Raw genomic sequence first — 19,935 nt, 5'->3', positions numbered from 1 at the left:
CTCGGCAAGAGCAGCATCTCTCCGGCGGCCGCCTTCGAGGACTTACTTGTACAGAGGGATGTCGGGCTCCTTGCCTTCCGTCCTCAGGGTCAAACAGCACTGCTGCAGCTGAGACTTGGGGTCGTTCCAGTCCTGGTTCAGGATGAACTCCTGCATCACACACAAGCAGAATAACAACACATGCAATCAAAGAAGAAACATAAAAAATAAATCTGCAGCGACAACCCCCTCCTTTAGCTTTTACTTCCTCCCGCCCCGCCGATCCTCTTCGCTTGCTGCCATTTGCTCTCCCCCTGACCGCGTCCACGCCGGCATCCGGGCAGAAAGTACAAATCACGGGCTACTTAAGACGGAAAAAGTCGGTCCCCGGCCAGAAATAAAGAGCGGCCGGGAGTCTCCCAGGTGTGCGGCCCTGATCCATCTCCCCGGTGCGGCCCGGGGGGACGGGGGGCTCTAAAAGCTCTTCCATTAACGGGGGAAGCTGCCTCCACGCAGGAAAAAAAAGCAGACTTTGAATCCAGAAACGTCTGCTCCTATTAATTTTCTCTCTGCAGAGAGCGCCTCTCTCCTCCTTCGCTCTCTCTGGGGGGTTCGGTTGTTTTTGAACGGAACCCCGTCGAATCGGCTACGTTTCTTCCGTACGGACGCTCGGAGGGGAAGAAAGAGATGGAGAGCCCGGGAACATGAGGGAGGGGCGTCCGCCGCCGCCGCTTCTCTTTTCCCTTCCAAAGAGGATGGAGTCGCTCGCTCAGCCACGCTGGGTTTTCTTCTTTCCAGGAGGCGGCGACCCGTTTCACAACTTTTCTCTTGGAAGTGGAAATGAGGTGCTCTCCCTTCTTCTCTCTTTCTTCCTTCTTCCCTCTCTTTCTCTCCGTCTCAGTGTCGCAGCGACCGTGAATCTGGAAGCTTCTCCCCGGAGAGCCTCCCCAAGACAGCAATTAGCATGCCATCAGCCCGATGCGGCGGCTCTGCGGGGACCGGGCCCGCGGCCCGGTGCAGGCCCTTTCTAGAGCTCCGGCGGCGCTCGGAGGTACGGCGAGCCCGATGACGCTCGCGGCGCTTCATCCGGACGCCATCGAACTGACGGCGGGCGGATCGATAGGAAAACAATGAGGGCTAACATTAGCAACCCAAAAGACGCACGGCGACGCTGTGATTCCCATTAATGACGACTAAAATAGCGATCGGAGATGCACTTTAAGCCTCGCGTCGATGCCGGTGCCATTAAGGCCGCCGCCGTTCCCCCTCCCGCCTCGCCATCATCATCCCTCTCCGAGGGGCCCGGCTCGGCCGCCCATCGATCGGCGGGCGGCTATCAATAGGACCTCACCTTCAGCCGGGGGAAGAAGCAGACGTTCATGAAGGTGTGCACGTACTCCAGGTCTTTGTCGATGTAGAGGGCCGCGATGAAAGCTGGAGGGAACAAGAACAAGAGCACTTCAGAAAACAAAGGCAATGAAAGAGGGAACCGGCGTCCTTTTTCCTCGACGCTTTACTTAAACGGCTCCGCTATTGCTGCCGCCTCTGCGCAGGAGGCCACGCGGGGTTCACGGGAAGACAGCTAATCCATACGGAGGGGATGATAAAGCCGGCCGTCGCACCAGACGCGCGGGAAATGGCGGTCGGGAAAAGAAACACGGATGCAGAAGGAGCCGGGCCACGTTTTCATCTGGCGGCGCCGCCTTTTCACCTCGACGTCCGTTTCCCCTCAGTCAGCTGTGCGGCCCGAGTCCGGGCTTCGCTCCGGCTCAGCGGCGCCGGCGTGAAGGATAGATCGCTTCTTCAGTTCGGGAGGTTCTCCGAGCCGCCGGCACGAAAAGGTCTGCTTCATTTCCAACCTTCTCCTCCGCCTCCTCCGGCGAACAGCGGAGCTGGATCCGGCCCGCTCGCCGCTGATTTCCGCTCCGCGGTCCAACACATTGAGGTCGCTCTTGACGGGCCGGCGCGGAGCAGAAGCGGAACGACGGCAGCCGGCTGTAATTATGTTCCTCCCACACCGGAGGAGAAAACAATCCTTTGCTCTTCACCCGCCGTTCTCTGCAAAGGCCAACAACCGTCCGCTCGCAAACCAGGTGAGGAGAAGCTGAGAGCCAACAAAGCGGCGGCCGCGGGGAGAGTTTGTACGCTCAATTGTATATTTTTGAGGACGGCTCGGTGGACAGGCCTTTGGGCCACTAGGCCCACGTAGCATTAGCGCTAAGAACTTGTGGAAGCACAGCTGGACCCCACATGGAGGAGCAAACAGGTCCTGGTACATTTCCGAGGAGAAACGTCACAGCCGCCAGACGTGAAGATAGCAGGAGGTTCCCTCGACGGCCAAAAGCAATCATCTGCTTCCATCTAACCATCCATAAACCTCCTCTCTGGTCTTCCTCTGGTGAACAAGGTGAACAAGACAGCGCTGAGAGCAGCGGTGCGGTATGGTTCGGAGTGGTCTTGAAGAGAAGACCGGAAGCAGAGCTGGAGGCTGCAGAGATGAAGATGCTGAGGTTCTCTTTGGGAACGACCAGGACGGATGAGATCAGGAAGGAGTCCGTCAGAGGAACGGCACATGTTAGATGTTACGGAGAGAAGGTCAGAGAAGCCAGACGGAGATGGTTGGGTGATGGACAGAGGAGGGAGAGTGAACATACTGGTAGACGGATGCTGGAATTGGAGCTGCCAAGCAGGAGGTCTGGAGGAAGACCAAGGAGAAGATTGATGGACGTCGTGAGAGAAGATATGAAGGTCGTTGGTGTGAGAGAGGAGGATCCAGAGAATAGGGTTAGATGGAGAAAGTGGACTCGCTGTGGCGACACCGGAAGGGAAAAACCCAAAGGAAAAGAAGAAGAAGAAAGGCTGTGCAGGAGATGCATCTTGTGCAGGAGGCACGGCTGCATCCCTGATCACTTCATCCATTCCAATCAATCTCCTCCAACTAATGGAGCAAATACGGCACTGAGGGCTCCGGGTTTTATCGGACCGCTATGCTACCATTACTCAGCCGGTGAAGGGACGGGGGTCCGCTGGCCTCCATTAGACCTCAAACATCCATACGGCCTCCCATTAGCCCCCCTTCGCTTCTCCTGCCGGGGCTGGAGAACCGTGGAGAACGCTGGAGGTCAAACAATATCGTATCTTGAAAAATAAATATGAGGCTGGCACAGAGGTGCAGCGGCGAGCTTCTTCCACCTCGCAGCCAGAAGGTCCCCCCTGCTTGGAGTCTCCATGTTCTACCGGCGTCTGCGCGGGGTTCCTCACGGTTCTCCGGGTTCCTCCCGCGGTCCGAACGCAATGAGATTTGGAACCCGGGGTTTGAAGCGAACGGCGGCGGCACACGTACACTCCAGCAGGTCGGCCAGGGTCTTGGTCCGAAGCGCCACGGGCCTCTTGGTTTTATCGTTGGTGATGGCGAACTCCTGCATGCCGAGCTCCTCGGCCACCTTGGCCTGGGTGCGGTTGTTCACCAGAGAACTACGCAGCAGCTGGAGAGGAGACAGGAAGAGGAGCCGAGTTGCGCGTTGGCGTGTTTGCCATCGCGGGGAAGTAAAAAAAAAAAAAACATGGTGCAGAAGAATACATCAAAGAGGAATGGTAATGTGGAGTAAATGTTTGAGCGAGCAGAGCCTCTGCTAAATATTGCATTGTGAGCGTCGGGCGAGCGGCCGGCCGGCGGCGCCGCGGACGCTCAGGTACATTAGCTGCTCAGAGGGGGGCGGAAACACTAAATATAGAGGAGGAAATAAAGAAAACACAACCACATACAACTATCTGGATCACACACACACACACACACACACACCAGTTGAATGGGCACTTTACATCTGTACTTCCATTTCAAATGCACACCATCTTGACTGTGGGCTAAAAACAAATGATAAAAAAAGAAGTGGACGGAGTTGCAGGGCTTTGAACCAAGGCCTCGCAGCCAGAAGGTCCCTGCTTGGATTCCCACTGCATGGAGTCTCCATGTTCTCCCCGTGTCTGCGTGGGGTTCCTCAGGGTTCCTCCCACACACACACACACACACACACACACACACAGGAGATTCAGCGGACACCCTGCATTGTCCAGATTTTTATATATCTTTATATGTGTCCCCGAAGTCCGGGTTAAGCTCCGCCTCCTGCCCGATCGCGGCTGGCATAGGCTCCGCCCCCTGACAGCGGGAAACGCGGTGTAGATACTGAACAAAGGAATGAGTGAAAGGAGAAAAGAAAGCCTGACGGAGGAGGTTGTGCGCTTCTTCAGAGACAGCAGATACGTCTCCATGGACCCGTTGGAGGAGGTACGAAGGTTGGGGGTTTGACGCCCGCCAACAATCAAGAACAGAGACATCATCTCCTCCGGTAGGAGCTGCTGGAAGTTCACCAGGAACTTCATCTTCTGCACACTCCACAGCTTTTAAAAAAGAAATGTAAAGGATTGAATTAAAAAGTGCCAACAAAGAGGTGCTATTGGAAAGCACCGGACGCTGTGGTCTCCTGAGGACAGCGAACGCATCGCGGCAGCCGCCAGGTGGGTTGGAGGAAACAAGCGAGGAAGGAGAAGGGAGGTGGAGGTACCTGGCGGGCAAATCAAAAAAACATCATCTCACACACACACACACACACACACACACACACACACACACACACACAGCTATAAGGCTGAATTTTTCTGTTTTTCTCCTTTCCATTTTCGAGTGGACACACACACACAGTACCACCAAACGTGTGTGTGTGTGTGTGTGTGTGTGTGTGTGTGTGTGTGTACTCCTCTTCCTCCTCCTATCCCCCCCCTTGCTCCTTGTCCTCTGTGAGCAGATCTCTGGTGTGTTTGCAGGAGATCAGCTTTGCGCTGGTGGAACACGTCTCATGTGTCTGCACACTTTAATATATTCATGTTTAAACTCCATTCACGGATTCCTTTATCTATTTATTCACTGAAGAGCTTTGTGAGAACACGATTTATGGATTTGTTTATGGGCCTTCCAATCGGTTTCCTGACAACTATTTGTCTGCTATTTAATTCCCTCTGTAATTACTGTCAGGTTATGAGGCGGGTGTGTGAAGGAGTGTGTGAAGAGAGCCTGGGCGCAGGTGACGGCGGGACGGGATCGCTCACCGTCAGATGCCCCTCGTGGTGGTCGGGGAAGTGGATGAAGAGGTACTCGGTGGCCACCAGCTGCATGATGGAGTCTCCCAGGAACTCCATCCTCTGGTTGTGGCCGCTGGAAGAGAGGACGGAGACGCGACATCAGGGTGGGGTTGGCAGGGTGTCTTCAACACACAGCCTGGTATCTTCTCACAAAGCCCGCTGATATCTGGGATATCGGTCCTCCACCCTCCGCACCCGGCGGAAAATGGCGGCGCTCTCCTCGGTTCTAGACGGGGGTTACGGCGCCGCCTGCCGCTGTAATGGCCATTAATGAAACAGAATCATAGATTAGCATTGCAGATGAGCGCTGGTGCAGCGGCAGGAGGAGGGTGAGGAGGAGGAGGGTGAGGAGGTATCGCCGTGTATCCGGCAACACGGCACGCAGACATCTACGGACGGGAGAGGCTGGAGGAGAAGGTCAAAGATGGCCATCGAGTTTCTTCTTGAGCTTTCTTTTTCGAAGGGGCTCCAAATGTATGCCTGAGGAGTTGGACGACTGGTTGCTAAATATCCAGGTCAAACCCCAAAACGCCGTTTGATATCGAATGAATAATTGAATGAGTGAATCCACGTCAGGAAATGAAAACGACGCAAGAGGCTTCCAGGACCTTCGTACCGACACGGTTCTGCGCGGCCATAAACCGGCGTGTGCGGTTCCATTCTGACTGCGAGCGTGCACGCACACGTGCACACCAGGCAATGACCGGGCGTCCCAACACACCTGTGGCGGCGACGACACGAGACATTAGCCAAACCGGGCTAGCGGCATCAGCCCCCCGCGCTGCAGCCGCCCTGTTAGCGTTCGTGTTAGCATTAGCACACGGGAGCTAACTGGGATATAGTTTTCCACTCTGAAAGATCAGAGATGATCTGAGCAGGCTTGAGAGGAGCTGCGTCATCATGGGGGATCCAACGCTTAGGGACCGGTCCACAGATTTCACCCTTAAACACCGCTTTCTGGGAGAAACGTGGAGAATCCCACACACACACACACACACACACACACACACACACACACACACACACACACACACACACAGAGTTCAGGACTGGGCTTCATTAAGAGGGAAGGGTTGCCGCCTGACACGCCCACCCGCATTAAAAATAGTCCGAGATCTTAAATGAAAAGGCTCTTTTGTTGCCAGGGTTGGAGAGAAGAGGTGTGACCTGGAGGAGGCAGAGTGGGTGGGTGGAGTGGGGTGGAGTGGAGTGGGTGGGGGTTCATCTTGTACTCCAGTGCTGAACGCGTGAACAGATTCTCCGCTGCATACCCACAGCTGCCACTGTGAGAAGGTTAGCATGGCTAGAGAAAGGATTTGAGGGGGTGGAGCGACGGAGGGGTGGAGGGGTGGAGGGGAACACCATCTAATTTTGTGATGAATAGCAGTGAGGAAAAAAAATGGGCGGAAAATTGCAACAGAGTGGGTCAAAGAGAGGAAGCATGAAGAGACGGCCCTTATTCACTTCAACTGCACTGGAACGATGCTGGGGCAGGAGGAGGAGGAGGAGGAGGAGGAGGAGGAGGAGGAGGACGTGTTCTACCCCTGCAGATATTTCCTTGCACTGTTCATTGTAACCAGCAGAGGCTGAAGAACGTTTGAGGAACCAGGTTTGGACTCTCCTGTCCACGGCCACTTGGTGAGAGGAGCGAGGAGAGCAGAGAGGAGAACCTCCGTCCGACCAGGACCGAGACCCAACAGCTCCTATTTGTTTTCGCTAGAACGAGAAGGTGTTGCAGCTCCGTCGCTGAGGAGACAGGAGGCTCGGGTCTTCTGCCCTGCCGTCTCCTCCCAGAGAAGAAGCCCACCTCCTGCTGTGGTCCTCCACACCTTCCTTCTGGGTCGGTCCGTCCTCTGCCTGCGGTGCCGGTCCGGTCTCATCTGCCGCCTGCCTCATTGTCCGACCTCTCCTTCCTCCTCCTCCTCTTCTTCTCCTCCACGACAGCTTGACCCACTTCGGGATCACCTTTGCTCCTGGTGGGCGGCCCGAGCTCCGCCGCCGCCGGCTTATGTAGGTCAGCCCGTCTTTGGCCGCCGCCGAGGAAGCCGAGGAAGCCGAGAAGCCGAGAGCTACCGAAGGGTTCCTTTCAGCTTCCGTCACGTCACGTGACCTCAGGTTGGACGGCGCCGGGGTGGAGAGAGCCAATCCCGGGACGTCTCATCGTTTGAGATTGGAGTGATGGATTAGAACGTACTGAGCCGTGTGTGTGTAAATAACACACACACACACACACACACGGAGTTAGAGGAGGACGAAGCCGAGTGTGTGAGCCGTGTCCTTCTGGCAAACCCCGGCAACCAATTCCGGAGTGCAGCCCGCCAATGAGATACCGGCGGCGTGTTGCCAACGCTAATTTGCTTTAGCTGTCAAAGCGCGGAGCTGGGGAGCGAGCCGAGCCAATCACAGCGCACGGAAGGAAACACGGCGGAACCGACACTCGAGCCGCCGCAGTCTCCTCAAACTTGAGTTTTCAATGCGGCTCTTCACAATGTCGTGGTCTTCCAGGAGGTCGTGGAGGACGCCAGAGGCGGGGAGGAGGTGAGCGCGTGCCGAGATGTTGACGCGAGCTCCTCTCCTGTGGAACCACCTTCACATCTCCATCCTGGACCAGGACGCCATCTCTTTGCTTTCGACCGTCCTTTGTGAGAAAGCTCATCGTTAGCGGTAGCTTAGCCCTCGGTGACGCTTCTGCAGGCTTACATCCAATGATGCGGCTCTCTTGCAGCCCCGCTCAGCAGCGCTCCACAGGGACCTCATATCTTCTCCCGAGTCCCGGGTTCCCTGGGATGTGGCTTCATCTTCTGCGGCTTCTCGCCAGGCGTCCACCATCGTTGTTTCTTTGATGAATGTTATCGAATCATTTCAGCTCTTAGCATGTAGCTGCTAGCGCCACTGGTATTAGTAATGGGAACCCTCATCCTCTGGCTTCATATCTCTTTCTCCGGGCCGGTCGAGGCAGGAGGCCACGCCACGGCGCTGGGACCTGTATCCCCAGCTTCTGTCTCCAAGCACTTGCCCCAGGGTTCATCTCAAGCAGTGCGTTCCAGACCCGCTCGAGGTGGAAAACGTCCTCAGACGACCTGCTTTGGATTCGCCGCCTTACAAATACAAGCTGACTGGACCGGACTCGTCACTGCAGGTCTCACGCGCCCGGCCGCGGACCGGCCGGAGGAACCGGGAGTTCTCCAAACTACAAAAACCCAGAAGACGCGGCGGGCTTTGCGTGGGCTGATCCAGGAGGAGACGAGCCGGGAGATTAATTGCTGAACCAGTCGCAGGGGGAACGGCAGCTAATCCAGCTATTAACCCGCCAATGTTTCCGCTCTCGTACGACAGAATATCTGTGTGAATGAGGGGAACTCAGGTGGAACGGTGAGGCTACAGGGAGTGGAGATCAAGAAGCTGGAGGATTTCAGGTACTTCGGGTCAACAGTCCAGAGCGTAGGAGAGTGTGGAGAAGAGGTGAAGAGACGGTCCAAGCAGGTTGGAATGGGTGGAGAAAAGTGTCAGGGGTACCAAGAGATAGAAGAACATCAGCCAGAATAAAAGGAAAGGTGTACAAGACAGTGGTGAGACCAGCGATGATGTTTGGACTAGAAACTGTTCCAATGACCAAAAGACAGCAGGCAGAACTAGAGGTTGCAGAGATGAAGATGTTGAGGTTCTCTTTGGGAGTGACCAGGATGGAGAGGATCAGGAATGAGTCCATCGGAGGAACAGCACATGTTAGATGTTTTGGAGAGAAGGTCAGAGAAGCCAGACTGAGATGGTTGGGTCATGGACAGAGGAGGGATAGAGAATATATTGGTAGACGGATGCTGGAATTGGAGCTGCCAGGCAAGAGGTCTGGAGGAAGACCAAAGAGAAGATTTATGGACGTCGTGAGAGAAGATCTGAAGGTAGTGGGTGTGAGAGAGGAGGATCCAGAGAATAGGGTTAGATGGAGAAAGTGGACTCGCTGTGGCGACACCTGAAGGGAGAAGCCGAAAGAAGAAGTAGTTTCCGGTCTCGTACAGTCAGGAGAGGGTGGGTGAGGGGTTGAGGGTTTGCTTCCTCGACAAGGCTGCCGCCTGCGAGGGGAATCCTCTGGTCTCCATCAGCTGCCCAGAGCCGCCTCAGGACAACAAAATAATAGTAACACTACTATTCTGACTGAAAGCGAAAGGTAAGATCCTCTGGCGGAGGCCGAGCAGCCGTCAGGCCAGATAAGCGTCTGAAAGGGAAGGAGAAGCCGGGGTTCCATCCTGGAGGAGGCGGCCGATGGGCGTCTCAGCTCCCCGGCGTCGTGGAGAAGACCTTCGGGGAGGACGAAGGCGACCGGGGAGCGAGGCTCGCGCTACATTCGGCGTGCGTGCTCGCCGCGCGGGAACGGGCGAGGGTAACCATGGCGTGATGCGCCATGTGCGTAAAATAGGCTTGTTAGCGTGATGCGCTCACAGCGTCAGGTGGTTGAAGCCCACGGTGCGCAGGGTGAAGGCCCGGGCCAACAGACGCACGTGGGTGAACAGGACCCCGATGGAGCCCTCAAAGCTGGTGAGCTTCTGCAGGACCGGGGAGGTCTCGATCAGCTGGCGGTCCGTCTGCGGCTCCTGGACCTGAAAGACATGTGACAGAGAAACAGTAGGAATTAACTAAACGCAGAGGAGGAACCTTCACTTACCGCACGAGTCCAAGAGCCGAAAAGTTCAACCTCGGGGACTTTTTTATGTGACTATAACAGCAAACAACTGGAGCTGAGATGTTGAGATGGACTCCTTGTCGTGTGCTCGCGGGGCTGAAGGCCCGTACGTTCTCCAGAAGAGGAACCGGGTTCCACCTCCGGCGCCGGTTCTCCACACGTCATCTGGACAGAAGTTCTTTTGGCTCGTCCAAGAACCGCGTTGGGATTTTTCAGAAGTTTTAAGCGGGACTTTTTTCTGAAGGTCGTCCAGAGATGGATGTTCCTAGGGTGGAAGGATGCGGACAGATGGACCATCTAGTCAGGACCCACGGCCTGCAACTCGTGGAAAGAGTGAACGTCTCCACGAGCGGTGGAGGAAGAAGATCCTGCTGCAGCAGCTCCGCTGTGGGCCTGTGAGGACTTCCAGCCGTTCTGCTCCTCAGCTTCACCTGTATGAACCATGAAAGGTCAGAGCCAGGAAGAAACCTGTGTTTCTTCTCACTGCTTCCGGGATGGAACACATCTGTGTCTCTCCGAGGAGGTGAGGTCCTCGCTCTGAGGACAGGAGGTTCTGGAAGTGCACGTGTGGCAAAACACCACGTTCCCCGGTGAAGTTGTCCGGCAGAATCCTTCAAAGGAGCACTCTGCTGCCCAGAAGGTGTTCCAACCCCACCTCAAACCTCCGGTCAAACATCTCCAGGTGACTTCTCTGGTTTCCTGGTGGAGTAGCAGATGGTTGGATGAAGATGAGCTCCAGGACCTGCTGGGGTGGAGGTGCGAGGCCGGGCTGCTGCGCTGATTGGCGAGGAAAAGTCAAAGCGCTCTCGGCGTGTTTGCTCGACGTGGAGACGGCGTCCTTCCGAAACCCGTAGGTGGTCTCGGTGAGGTCGGACCGCGAGCTCCTCCGGGACGGCTCTCCGACCGGCAGGAGGTGGAGATCATCTGGACGTGGTTTGTGAGCCAGGCAGGCGGCTGTCAAAGGCTTTGGCAAACAAAATGCACAAATATATCCATTTTGACGGCCTTTATGTGCTCATTGTAATTCCATCGTTTTCAAACGGTCCGGAATAATGAGTTCGAAGGGTTTCTCTCCGTGTCTGAGAGGAACCTTTCGGAAGAAGCTCACCTCGGTGAACATCTGCCTTCTAGGCTTGAACAAAAAAGTAAAGAGGATTTCTGACGGAGCGCTCCCTTCAGGGTCGCCACAGCCGACCGTCTCCCGGCACCCGACCTTCTCCTGAGGTCCTCCTCTCCACCTCCTCCGGCAGCTCCAAGCTCCGCATCCTTCTACCCGGATCTTCTCCACGTCCAAACCATCTCAGTGTGACTTTATCTCCAGAAGGTCTCAGATGGATCCTCTCCACCGTCCTCGCTCCCAGAGAGGAACCTCCACATCTCCAGCTCTGCCTCCTGTCCTTCTCCAACATTGGCGAACCCACGTCGGGGACGCGGAGAGTGGAAGGCAGGAGAGGAGCCCCTCCTCGAGAAGGTCCGTCCCCCGGATGTCGGTCCTCTGCCGCGTCGGCGTCTCCGAGCGGAAATCAAGTAAACAGCTTTCACGGTCTCGGGGCGGCGAGGCTGCGGCGCCGAGCGCAGATGTATTTTTAAACCCTGCCTTTTTAATTGGAACGCTGCTGGTAATGTCGTGGCTCCATCTTTCCAATATGTCTGAAAAAAATGTTCCTCTCTGCAGCTCTTCCTCTCCACCCTCCTCGTCCGTTAATTAACGGAAGGGCTGAAATGTCACGCTTCACAACTAACGACATCTGACGAGTGCGGCGCTCGCCTCACTTCGGGCGGACGGTCGGCGGCGGGGCTTCCGACGCGCCGCAGAGCAGGAGGAGGGAAGTTCAGTTGGGAGAAAAACCTTTCAAAAAGTCACTTTTCAACCGTCTCCAGGCGTCGGGAGCCACGGCGGCCACGGCGGCCACGACCCGCACGGGGGTTTCGCCGCTGAAAGCGCCGCTTCGCCTGCCGCACGGGAACCTTCCGACGGCGGTCGTCCAACGCCGTCAAAGAAAGATGGTGGATTTAGTCTTCTTCTCTCTGGCCATTTCATTTGATAAGATCATCTCACCCAAGACGTGGGGGAAGCTCAGGGTGAGGCGGAGGAGGGCCGGAGGAAGGCCCGACCAGGGCGCCACCTCATGGGCACCAGTGAGGCGGCGCCGCTGGATCGGCCAATGACGAGCCAGGTGAAGCCTGGAGGTCGGGGAGGGTCGGCCGCACAGACCGTCACGGGGGACGGGGGGGGACACAAAAACCAAACATGGTGGATATATTTGGTGTTCTAAGAACCGACACACTAGAACATCCAGGCTGTCAGATCTTCAGAGGACCGGGGTGGAGAGGAAGAGGAGGAAGAGGAGGGTAGGAAAGGAGGAGGAGATGGTGGAGGAGGGAGATGGAGGAGGAGGGAGGAGGAGATGGTGGAGGAGGGAGATGGAGGAGATGGTGGAGGAGGGAGATGGAGGAGGGAGGAGGAGATGGTGGAGGAGGGAGGAGGAGATGGTGGAGGAGGGAGATGGTGGAGGGCGAAAGGGGCTGAATATTGAAATAAAGTCGTATGAAGACACGAGCGCGCTGGTATTTTTGGTTGCAGGGCCCCGCTGTGCACAAATCGTATGCAGGGAAAGGCAGCACACACTTGGGGAGACGAGAATAAAGTGCTAAAAGAGAACGCGCACGCACACACACACACACACACACACACACACACACACACACACACACGAGCGGGGAAGGACGCCTCTCCGTCCCCCCGCGGGGCCCTTGTGATCCGGGACTGTAATCCTGTTACGGCATCTTTGATCTAGTCGACCAAATCCTAATTTCAAGCAAACACTGTCGACACGTTCAGTGTTTCTGGGCAGATGATGCGGTGCCGAGGGGGAGGAGGAGGAGGAGGACGGGATCGGGGTCCTGACAGGGGTGACGAGCAGAGGCAGAAAGAAGGGGAGCGATGGGGGTGTTGACCTTCCACCTCCACCGTAGGACGGCACAGACCAGCGGATCTCCACCCACCTGCAGAGGGTGCGGCGGGTAGTTGAGCCAGACCTCCCTCAGCTCCTGTGGGAGGAAGAAGAGGTAAGTTACTGAGGAAGGACACACACACACACACGCACACACATGAACACACACCATCTCGTTTCCTTCAGTAAACCTGCAAACCGCTGGTGGGATATGAGAACACACCTTTTCCCCATTAATCTCATTACAGTTCAAACGTCTCCTGTCCCTGGAAGGGGAGGAGCGAAGGAGCGGGAAACGGACAGATTGGGATTGAAAAACGGCCCTGGAAACTTAGAAGAAGAGAAGAAATGGAGAAGCGGGTCGGGGAGTTCCTTCCAGAAACTGCTGCTCCTGCAGACCCTCACAGGGAGAACCGCTGTCACCTTTCACCCACACACAGCAGCACGCTGAGGTTTATCACACACACACACACACACACACACACACACACACACACACACACACACATACCTACAGATCCATCTCCCGCGGGAGAGGTGGACAACCCAAAGTAGACTCCACCTGAACCTCAGCCCAGGTCAATCAACCAGCTGACCTGAACACACTGCAACGACTCTGGAGTCTAACCTTTGTTCAACACACACACACACACACACACACACACACACACACACACACACACACACACACACACACACACACACACACACACACACATCCAATAGAATGGCAATCAAATGTGTATTTTCTTTCAGAAACCCTTAACTTACATTCAGTAATAACAGAAAATGGCCAAATACCGCAAAGATCTGTTCCAAATGTTGTACAGTACCCATACAAAACCACACACACACATTACAACACACAAACAACAACACACACACACATCATACAAAACCCCACATTCCACCACATGTCTCTATGTGGCCCCGTGATTGGAGCAGAGGATCACGGGGCCACATCGAGACACACCAACCAGGTCCTTCCTGCTGCGAGGCAGAAGCTCCAACCGATGCAGCTCCGGGGAAAAGAACGGCGTCCGCCGAGACGCCGCTTTCGCCACCTTGACATTGGATCAATACAACACACACACACCGATGGCGGCGGAGCTGCCGGGCCGGTGCCACCCAGAATCCGACCGCCAACCTTCAGACTGGAGAGACGCTTGTCAACTGACTGAGACGCGGCACATTTGTAGCTTTGGCCTCGACTTCTTGGGACATTCTTTTCAGAGCCCAACAAGCACCCCAGTAGGGAGGCGTCAAAACATCCAGCCCACCAGGTAGGGAGGAGGACCGAGGCGGTGCACCAGCTACAGAAACCTTCTCTCTTGGATGGACAGAGATCCATGTTTCCCCACCAGCATCGGATCCTTGTCAGAAGAGACAGAAAGGGGGAGGGGGCGGCAGTAATCCATGGCTATTGTTGTTGCCAACTACCCCACGTCAGCGTGGATTTGGGGACGGTTTTGGATCCGCCCCGAGGGCCTCCAGGGCCTCGCCACGGTACTTAAAAGGTTCAAGGAGACGGAGCTTTAAACGTGGTGATGGTCCACCAGAGAGGCTGTGTGTGGCCGGCAGCTCTGAACGGGCGCCTCATCGCTTTAGCAGCAGGCAACGCATCGCCTGGAGCGCCGGATGAAAAATTCATGAAAGCGGTCAATAGATTTGAGCACGGGCTTCCTTTTGGTTTTCTTGTGTTGCGGCGTGAAGCCGAGGCTAAGAGCCGCTAACTACCTACCAGGTGTGGAGTCAAGGGCGGAGGACGGAGCGCAGTCGATACCGCCAGCTGGTCCGGGGGGTTTGAACCGGGAAAAGTGGCGAACGTTCGGAGCCACGGCCGGGTTCTCGCCGCAGAGGCGGCAGGAGATCACGCTAATGCGACCGCCCGACCCAAGAGGAGCAGCCAAGGAAGGATATGACTGTCAGAATACTCCAAAGGCTCACTGGTACTCGGGCTACATGAACACGGTCAAGCATCACCGCTCAAATCGCCACGGTTGCTAAGAAACATAACCGCTAGAGGGCAGCGCACGGTTCTTGTTGGACAATTCAACACGGCGCTGGTGGAGGAGCAGGCGATACTGCATATCATGGGCGGCATGACGGACGGAGAACTGTCCTCCGTGGTCATGTCCACGCCCTGTTCACTTCTTCTTCTCTGGTTGCCTTGAGCATCCTGCGCCAGCCTGCCCCCCCCCACGGCGTCCGGCGGTACGGCTCAGTTTGGCTACGGGACCGCGGGTCACCCGACCACGGGCAGAGGTTGGACGGGAGGCTCCGCCCCTAAGAGTTGAGCCTAAGCGAGCCCTTGGACCGGAGGTTGTCTGAGGACACTCCAGGCTGCCAACGTCCTCCTGGACCTTTAGGAAGAGGATCCTTTAGTCACGCTCTGTGCTTTGTGGGCCGTGAAAACTGCATCGTTTCAAAGAAAAACCATTTTCTTTTTTCTTTCGACTCTAAACCGACATGCCTCGGAGCGTTGCCGACTTGTTGATGAGGTCGCCGATGGGGTCGAGCGGCCGGGGAGCGGCGCGGCGAGTAACAACCCCACATGATAATTGAGTCAAACGCGGCCGACTGCTGTCATCAATACTTCATAAATGCTAATTTTGTTGACGCACTCGGTGCGCATTGCGGGGCGGCCGGTCTGGGAGCCCCGTCCCCGGCTAATTACGCGCTACCTAAACATCGTGGTCAGACTGAAGGAGGCCGCCGGGAAGAAGGGGCAAGAGGACGGGCGCAGAGACGCCGACGTACATGAAGGTCTCGTCAGCTGGTGATAACGGCCGATGATTAAAGAAGCCACGAGGCGCGAACCGCCCGCCCGCCCGCCCGCCCCCCCGACGCTGCCCCGGACCGCTAATGATTCAATCACGGGCCGCTCGCGAAGACAAGACGGGCCGTGATTAGGCCGGCATCAAGTGGGGATTTAGAAATAACTGTTGTCTGTCCTCCTGCTGCCTCCGCCTGGCTGAAGCATATTCACTGAAATGTCAACAAGATGTCAAAAGCGGGATGGGAAATCAAGAAAAACAAATGAAATGAAATCTCGGGCGAAAGGCCACGCGGGGAGGACGCCCAAGATTCCGCGTTCGGCGGCGGCGTCGATCGAGGCGGACCGTAATCGTGGGCGCGAAGGAGTCCAGAAGCAAGGATCTGCAGCCGAGCGTGAACAGGCGGCGGCGGCGGCAAACCTTCTACCTACAGGCCAGCCCGGCCCACACACACACACACACACACACACATTCCCGGGACTCTTAGCCATCTATGATTGGGACATAATGGAGCTCTTCTCCGACAAGGTCTGATGCTCCCTGACAAATTGGTCTCTAGCTACAGGCTGCCAATCAATCCATCAAACGTAGTAGTGCAGCGGAGAAATCGAAGGGAGATAGCGTCGCTGATCGATACCGACATAAAAGCGGCCCCGGGTCCAAAACCGAGCCTTCTGTCGGCGAACGGTCAAGGAGACTCTTTCGCTCGAGTCTATCATGCAATTTAGAGCCGGGGCCGGAGAGCACATCTTTAACGGTTCCTGGGAGTGCGGGGAGAAAAAAGAAAGAAAGAAATGTGAAGGGAAAATGGCCCGTGAATGCGCACGTGCATTCATTCTCCATCCCATTATCGAGCCAAGGACGGACGGAGCCGGCGCGCAGGCTTTACCTCGGCCATTGAAAACACTCCCCTCGCCTGTCAAAGGACAAAGCATAGAAATTTAACAAATCGATGTCAATGCAGAATTAGGAACCCTGACACCGCCACACAACGAGTCACGGCCGGGGGCTGTTCTTTTCACAATAAACACAAATACACTCGTGAGGCATTTGGAGGGGTGTGTGTGTGTGTGTGAGCGTGCGCGAATGTGTGCGTGCACGTGTGCAGGCCACCATTACCGGAGGCGACGTATGAAGCGCGGCTGGGCGGGGGGGGCCGGCGGCGAGCGTTTCACCTGCGTAAGCAGGAGTGCAAATAAACAGCCGTTTGCAATTTCTGCCGTCCATTTGGGCCTTTTTGTTTTTCTCTAATTGGCTCCGGCAAACAACAGGGACACACCGATTAGAGACGCTCAAAAGAAGACGGACAAGAGGACAACTTGTTTCCGTACCTCCGCTAAAATGACCCTCATTTCAAGAAAAGGTAAAAGGCAGAGGCCAGACGTGGCGGTGACGGACGCTCTGCAACGCTAACAACAACTAGCCTACAGGCTAGTCCGTCCGTGACCCGTGGACTACAAACGGAGCGCTGCATAATCTGCTGCTGCTGGTTTAATTCTGAAAAAAAAAACCCTCCTCAGCTCAGAGCCGTTCTTTCATTTTTGTCGTGAAAAGGGTACGTTGAAAAGGTTTCTTGGCAAAAGGGAAGACCTCAAGAATTAGACAGATGCAATCGCCTTTAGAGGAACGCCGCCCTTAGGAGGCTTTTAAGCCTTCCAGTGCAAAGAGACTGATGTCGAATGGGGGAATGGAATAAAATAACACTAAATGAAATGTCGGGGGAAAGGTTGGGCGATCTCTCGGAGTTTCTGCGACGATTATCCGAGCCTTGGCGGTTTGTTTGTTTTCTTCCGCTCGGCGTTTGTGTCGGAGCATTAGCCCCCCGGTCGGCCCATGAAATCTGCAACGCGCTAATTGCTATTCAAAATAGCTTCTTCTGCCGGGGACGGCGCCGGGGCACGAACGCCTTCTTTTCTCTAAAGCTGCCGAGTCCAGGTTGGAAGCCCCAAAACCCCTTCAGACGATATCGTGCGTCTGTCTGCCGATGCTTTAATAACAGCCAAAATGAGGCCATTAGCAAATTAGCATGTATTGTCTCCTGCGGGATGTGGTACGCTAGGAAGCCACATCTCCTCCGCCCGACGGGGGGCTCTTCGCTCGAGAGTCCAGAGACGACCACAAAAGGAACGGGAAAACCGGGCGATGGCGGTTGAAGGACAACAGAAGGCGAGGGAGGCCACCCTTCGTCTGGGGCCGGACGTTTTCGGGCGCTAGAAATTTCGAGACCAAATCGTGGAGGAGGAGGTCCGAGGTCTTTGTTAACGGTCGACCGTAAATGGTCGGCAACTTGTAAAAACAAAGCATCATTGGGGCGAAGGAGGAGCAGGAGAAGGCCCCCCTCACACCTGGTCCTGGGAGTTTGCTCGTAGCCGCCGTTCAATGATTGAAAATCCTGGGGCTTTAAAACATCTAACAAGTCGTCAAGCCGCTTTTTTGTTTTTACCGAGAAGAAGGGAAACGGCGTGTATGGATTTCTGCGAGCCGGTGTCCTGAGGGGTGTTGTATTTTTTAAGGTTTCCGGAGCCAAAAAAAAAAACACGCAACAAAATGCAACGAGATCAACACAAACTCCCTATTAGCTTGAAAGCAGGATACTTGGTAATACCGCCTCGAGCACTCGTGTAGGAACGGCGGTGCTCCTGCGGTGAGGAGCTGTACCTTCTGTGGACAAGCGCGCCTCCGAAGCGGTTCTACCTGAATTTCTTTGAAAAACACATCCAGGGCCTGGTTAGAGATGCGCGATTGGATTCGACTGAGGCCGGAAGATGTAACGTTGGACGCCGACGAAGCTCCTCCACGGACAGACTTTTCCTCTGATGGAAGGCGTGAATTCATGGCATCTCGGGCTCTCCGCCCCCTCAACGCTCTCAGCGCCCGGCTGGCACTCGGTGTCCCGGTCCGCGTCCATCTGTCCCCCCCCAGCCGTCTTGTAGTAGAAAAAAAAACGCTTCCTGCAGCTCGGACTCCCGCCGGAAATACCAGCTGGGTTATTTCTGCTGCAGAGGATCAGGATCTCGCGCAAGCCGTACGAACAGGGGAGCCGCGCTGCACCGGATGGCTGAAGGCCAGGCGATTTTCAAAAACCAGATCTCGGGCGTTACGACGTCGACAGCTGCGCGGAGACCTGCTGCCCGAATCTTATTTCAGGGTGTGGAGGACGGGGCGTGGGATAATAAACCGCCCAGGGGCCGAGGCCTCTCCGGGCGCCCGCGGACGTGGACGTGTCTGCACCCGTGAAGCCGCCGCGCTTCATTCAGAGATGCTACGCGTTTGAGCGCCTTCATGTGTCCGCTTTACGGAGCGTCCCCGGTCAAACACGCTAGCGAGGACACGTGATGCCGTCAGGCGGGGGGCGCGGCCAGCGGCGAATCCAATGCTCTTACGAACGAGAGCGGGATTCGGCAAACGGCGAACCGGCCGGGTTTGAATGCGGAATCAAAGCCGGGGTTCGACCGGCCCAGACGGCCCCGGCTCCGGCACGCCCTCGTCTAGACCCCTCCTTTCCAAGGACCACGTCTCGGAAAAACAGTTTTGTGGAGTGAGACCTGAAGATAATCTATTTCTAAAGGTATCGGCTCGTCTCTCGGTTCCCGGAGCGACATGTGCTCATGTTGTCCGGGCGTCCGGAACCCCGTGTGAACGCTCGCTGGGAGCCCAGCCTGCTGCTCCACCGCTGCTCCACCGCTGCTCCACGCAAGACCTGCTTCTAGTCCTTTAATTGATTCATAACATTCGCCGCCAAGATAAATGCAAATACCGGGTCGATCATCAATTATTCATGCCCGGTGATCACACACACACACACACACACACACACACACACACACACACACACACACACACACACACACACACACACACACACACAATAGCAATTGTCCCACTTAAGTCTGGCAAGACACATTGTTCCACACATCCAGCCCATTTTGGAAAACACACTAGCCTATTTTCTGTGTTAATCTCCATATTTCCCAGGTTTAGCGTGCAGACGGCTGGAAGACGCCAGGGTGAAAGGAGACGACGGCAGATCTGCGTTGTTGTGCTGCTCCGACACACACACACACACACACACACACACACACACACACACACACGTGTCCCACCAAGGCCTCAGACCGGCGGAGGTCACACCGCAGGAGGAGGACATAAAAAAATGATAAATAAAAGACGCGTTCTCCTCGGCGGTGGAAGCGGTGGAAGCGGTAGAAGCTACCTTCTGCGTCCGGCGTCCAGGTTCCCGGCTAACGAGGACACGCATGACGCTTTCCTTCTTCTCTCCAAGAAAGAGACGCTTTAATGAGTTACATGAGTGTCAGTAAGTCGTAGCTGTGAAGAGGCAATTATGAAGATTACCAAGGAAAGGGGAAGTTACTGAATATTGATTCATAAATCTTCTTCTTCTACTTTG

General features: G+C 55.6%; 1 protein-coding gene across 1 annotated transcript in view; it reads right to left on the bottom strand.

The window, feature by feature from the left end:
- The window catches only part of drosha (drosha ribonuclease III), a 93,542-nt gene that overhangs the window by 17,827 nt on the left and 55,780 nt on the right, over positions 1–19,935 (bottom strand). Inside the window, exons 24-29 of the mRNA XM_086150464.1 lie at positions 12,803–12,847; positions 9,556–9,713; positions 5,086–5,191; positions 3,323–3,464; positions 1,331–1,413; positions 47–150 (exon numbers count right to left, since the gene is read on the bottom strand). Of these exons, the coding sequence (XP_086006590.1) occupies positions 47–150; positions 1,331–1,413; positions 3,323–3,464; positions 5,086–5,191; positions 9,556–9,713; positions 12,803–12,847 (638 nt within the window). The remainder of the gene's footprint in view (positions 1–46; positions 151–1,330; positions 1,414–3,322; positions 3,465–5,085; positions 5,192–9,555; positions 9,714–12,802; positions 12,848–19,935) is intronic.

Source organism: Fistularia commersonii, chromosome 8 (assembly GCF_037954325.1).
Source record: "Fistularia commersonii isolate RoL2024-O1a breed Wild chromosome 8, RoL_Fcom_v1.0, whole genome shotgun sequence".
In the NCBI taxonomy this organism is placed as follows: domain Eukaryota; kingdom Metazoa; phylum Chordata; class Actinopteri; order Syngnathiformes; family Fistulariidae; genus Fistularia; species Fistularia commersonii.
This window is presented reverse-complemented; position numbering and strand designations above follow the sequence as displayed.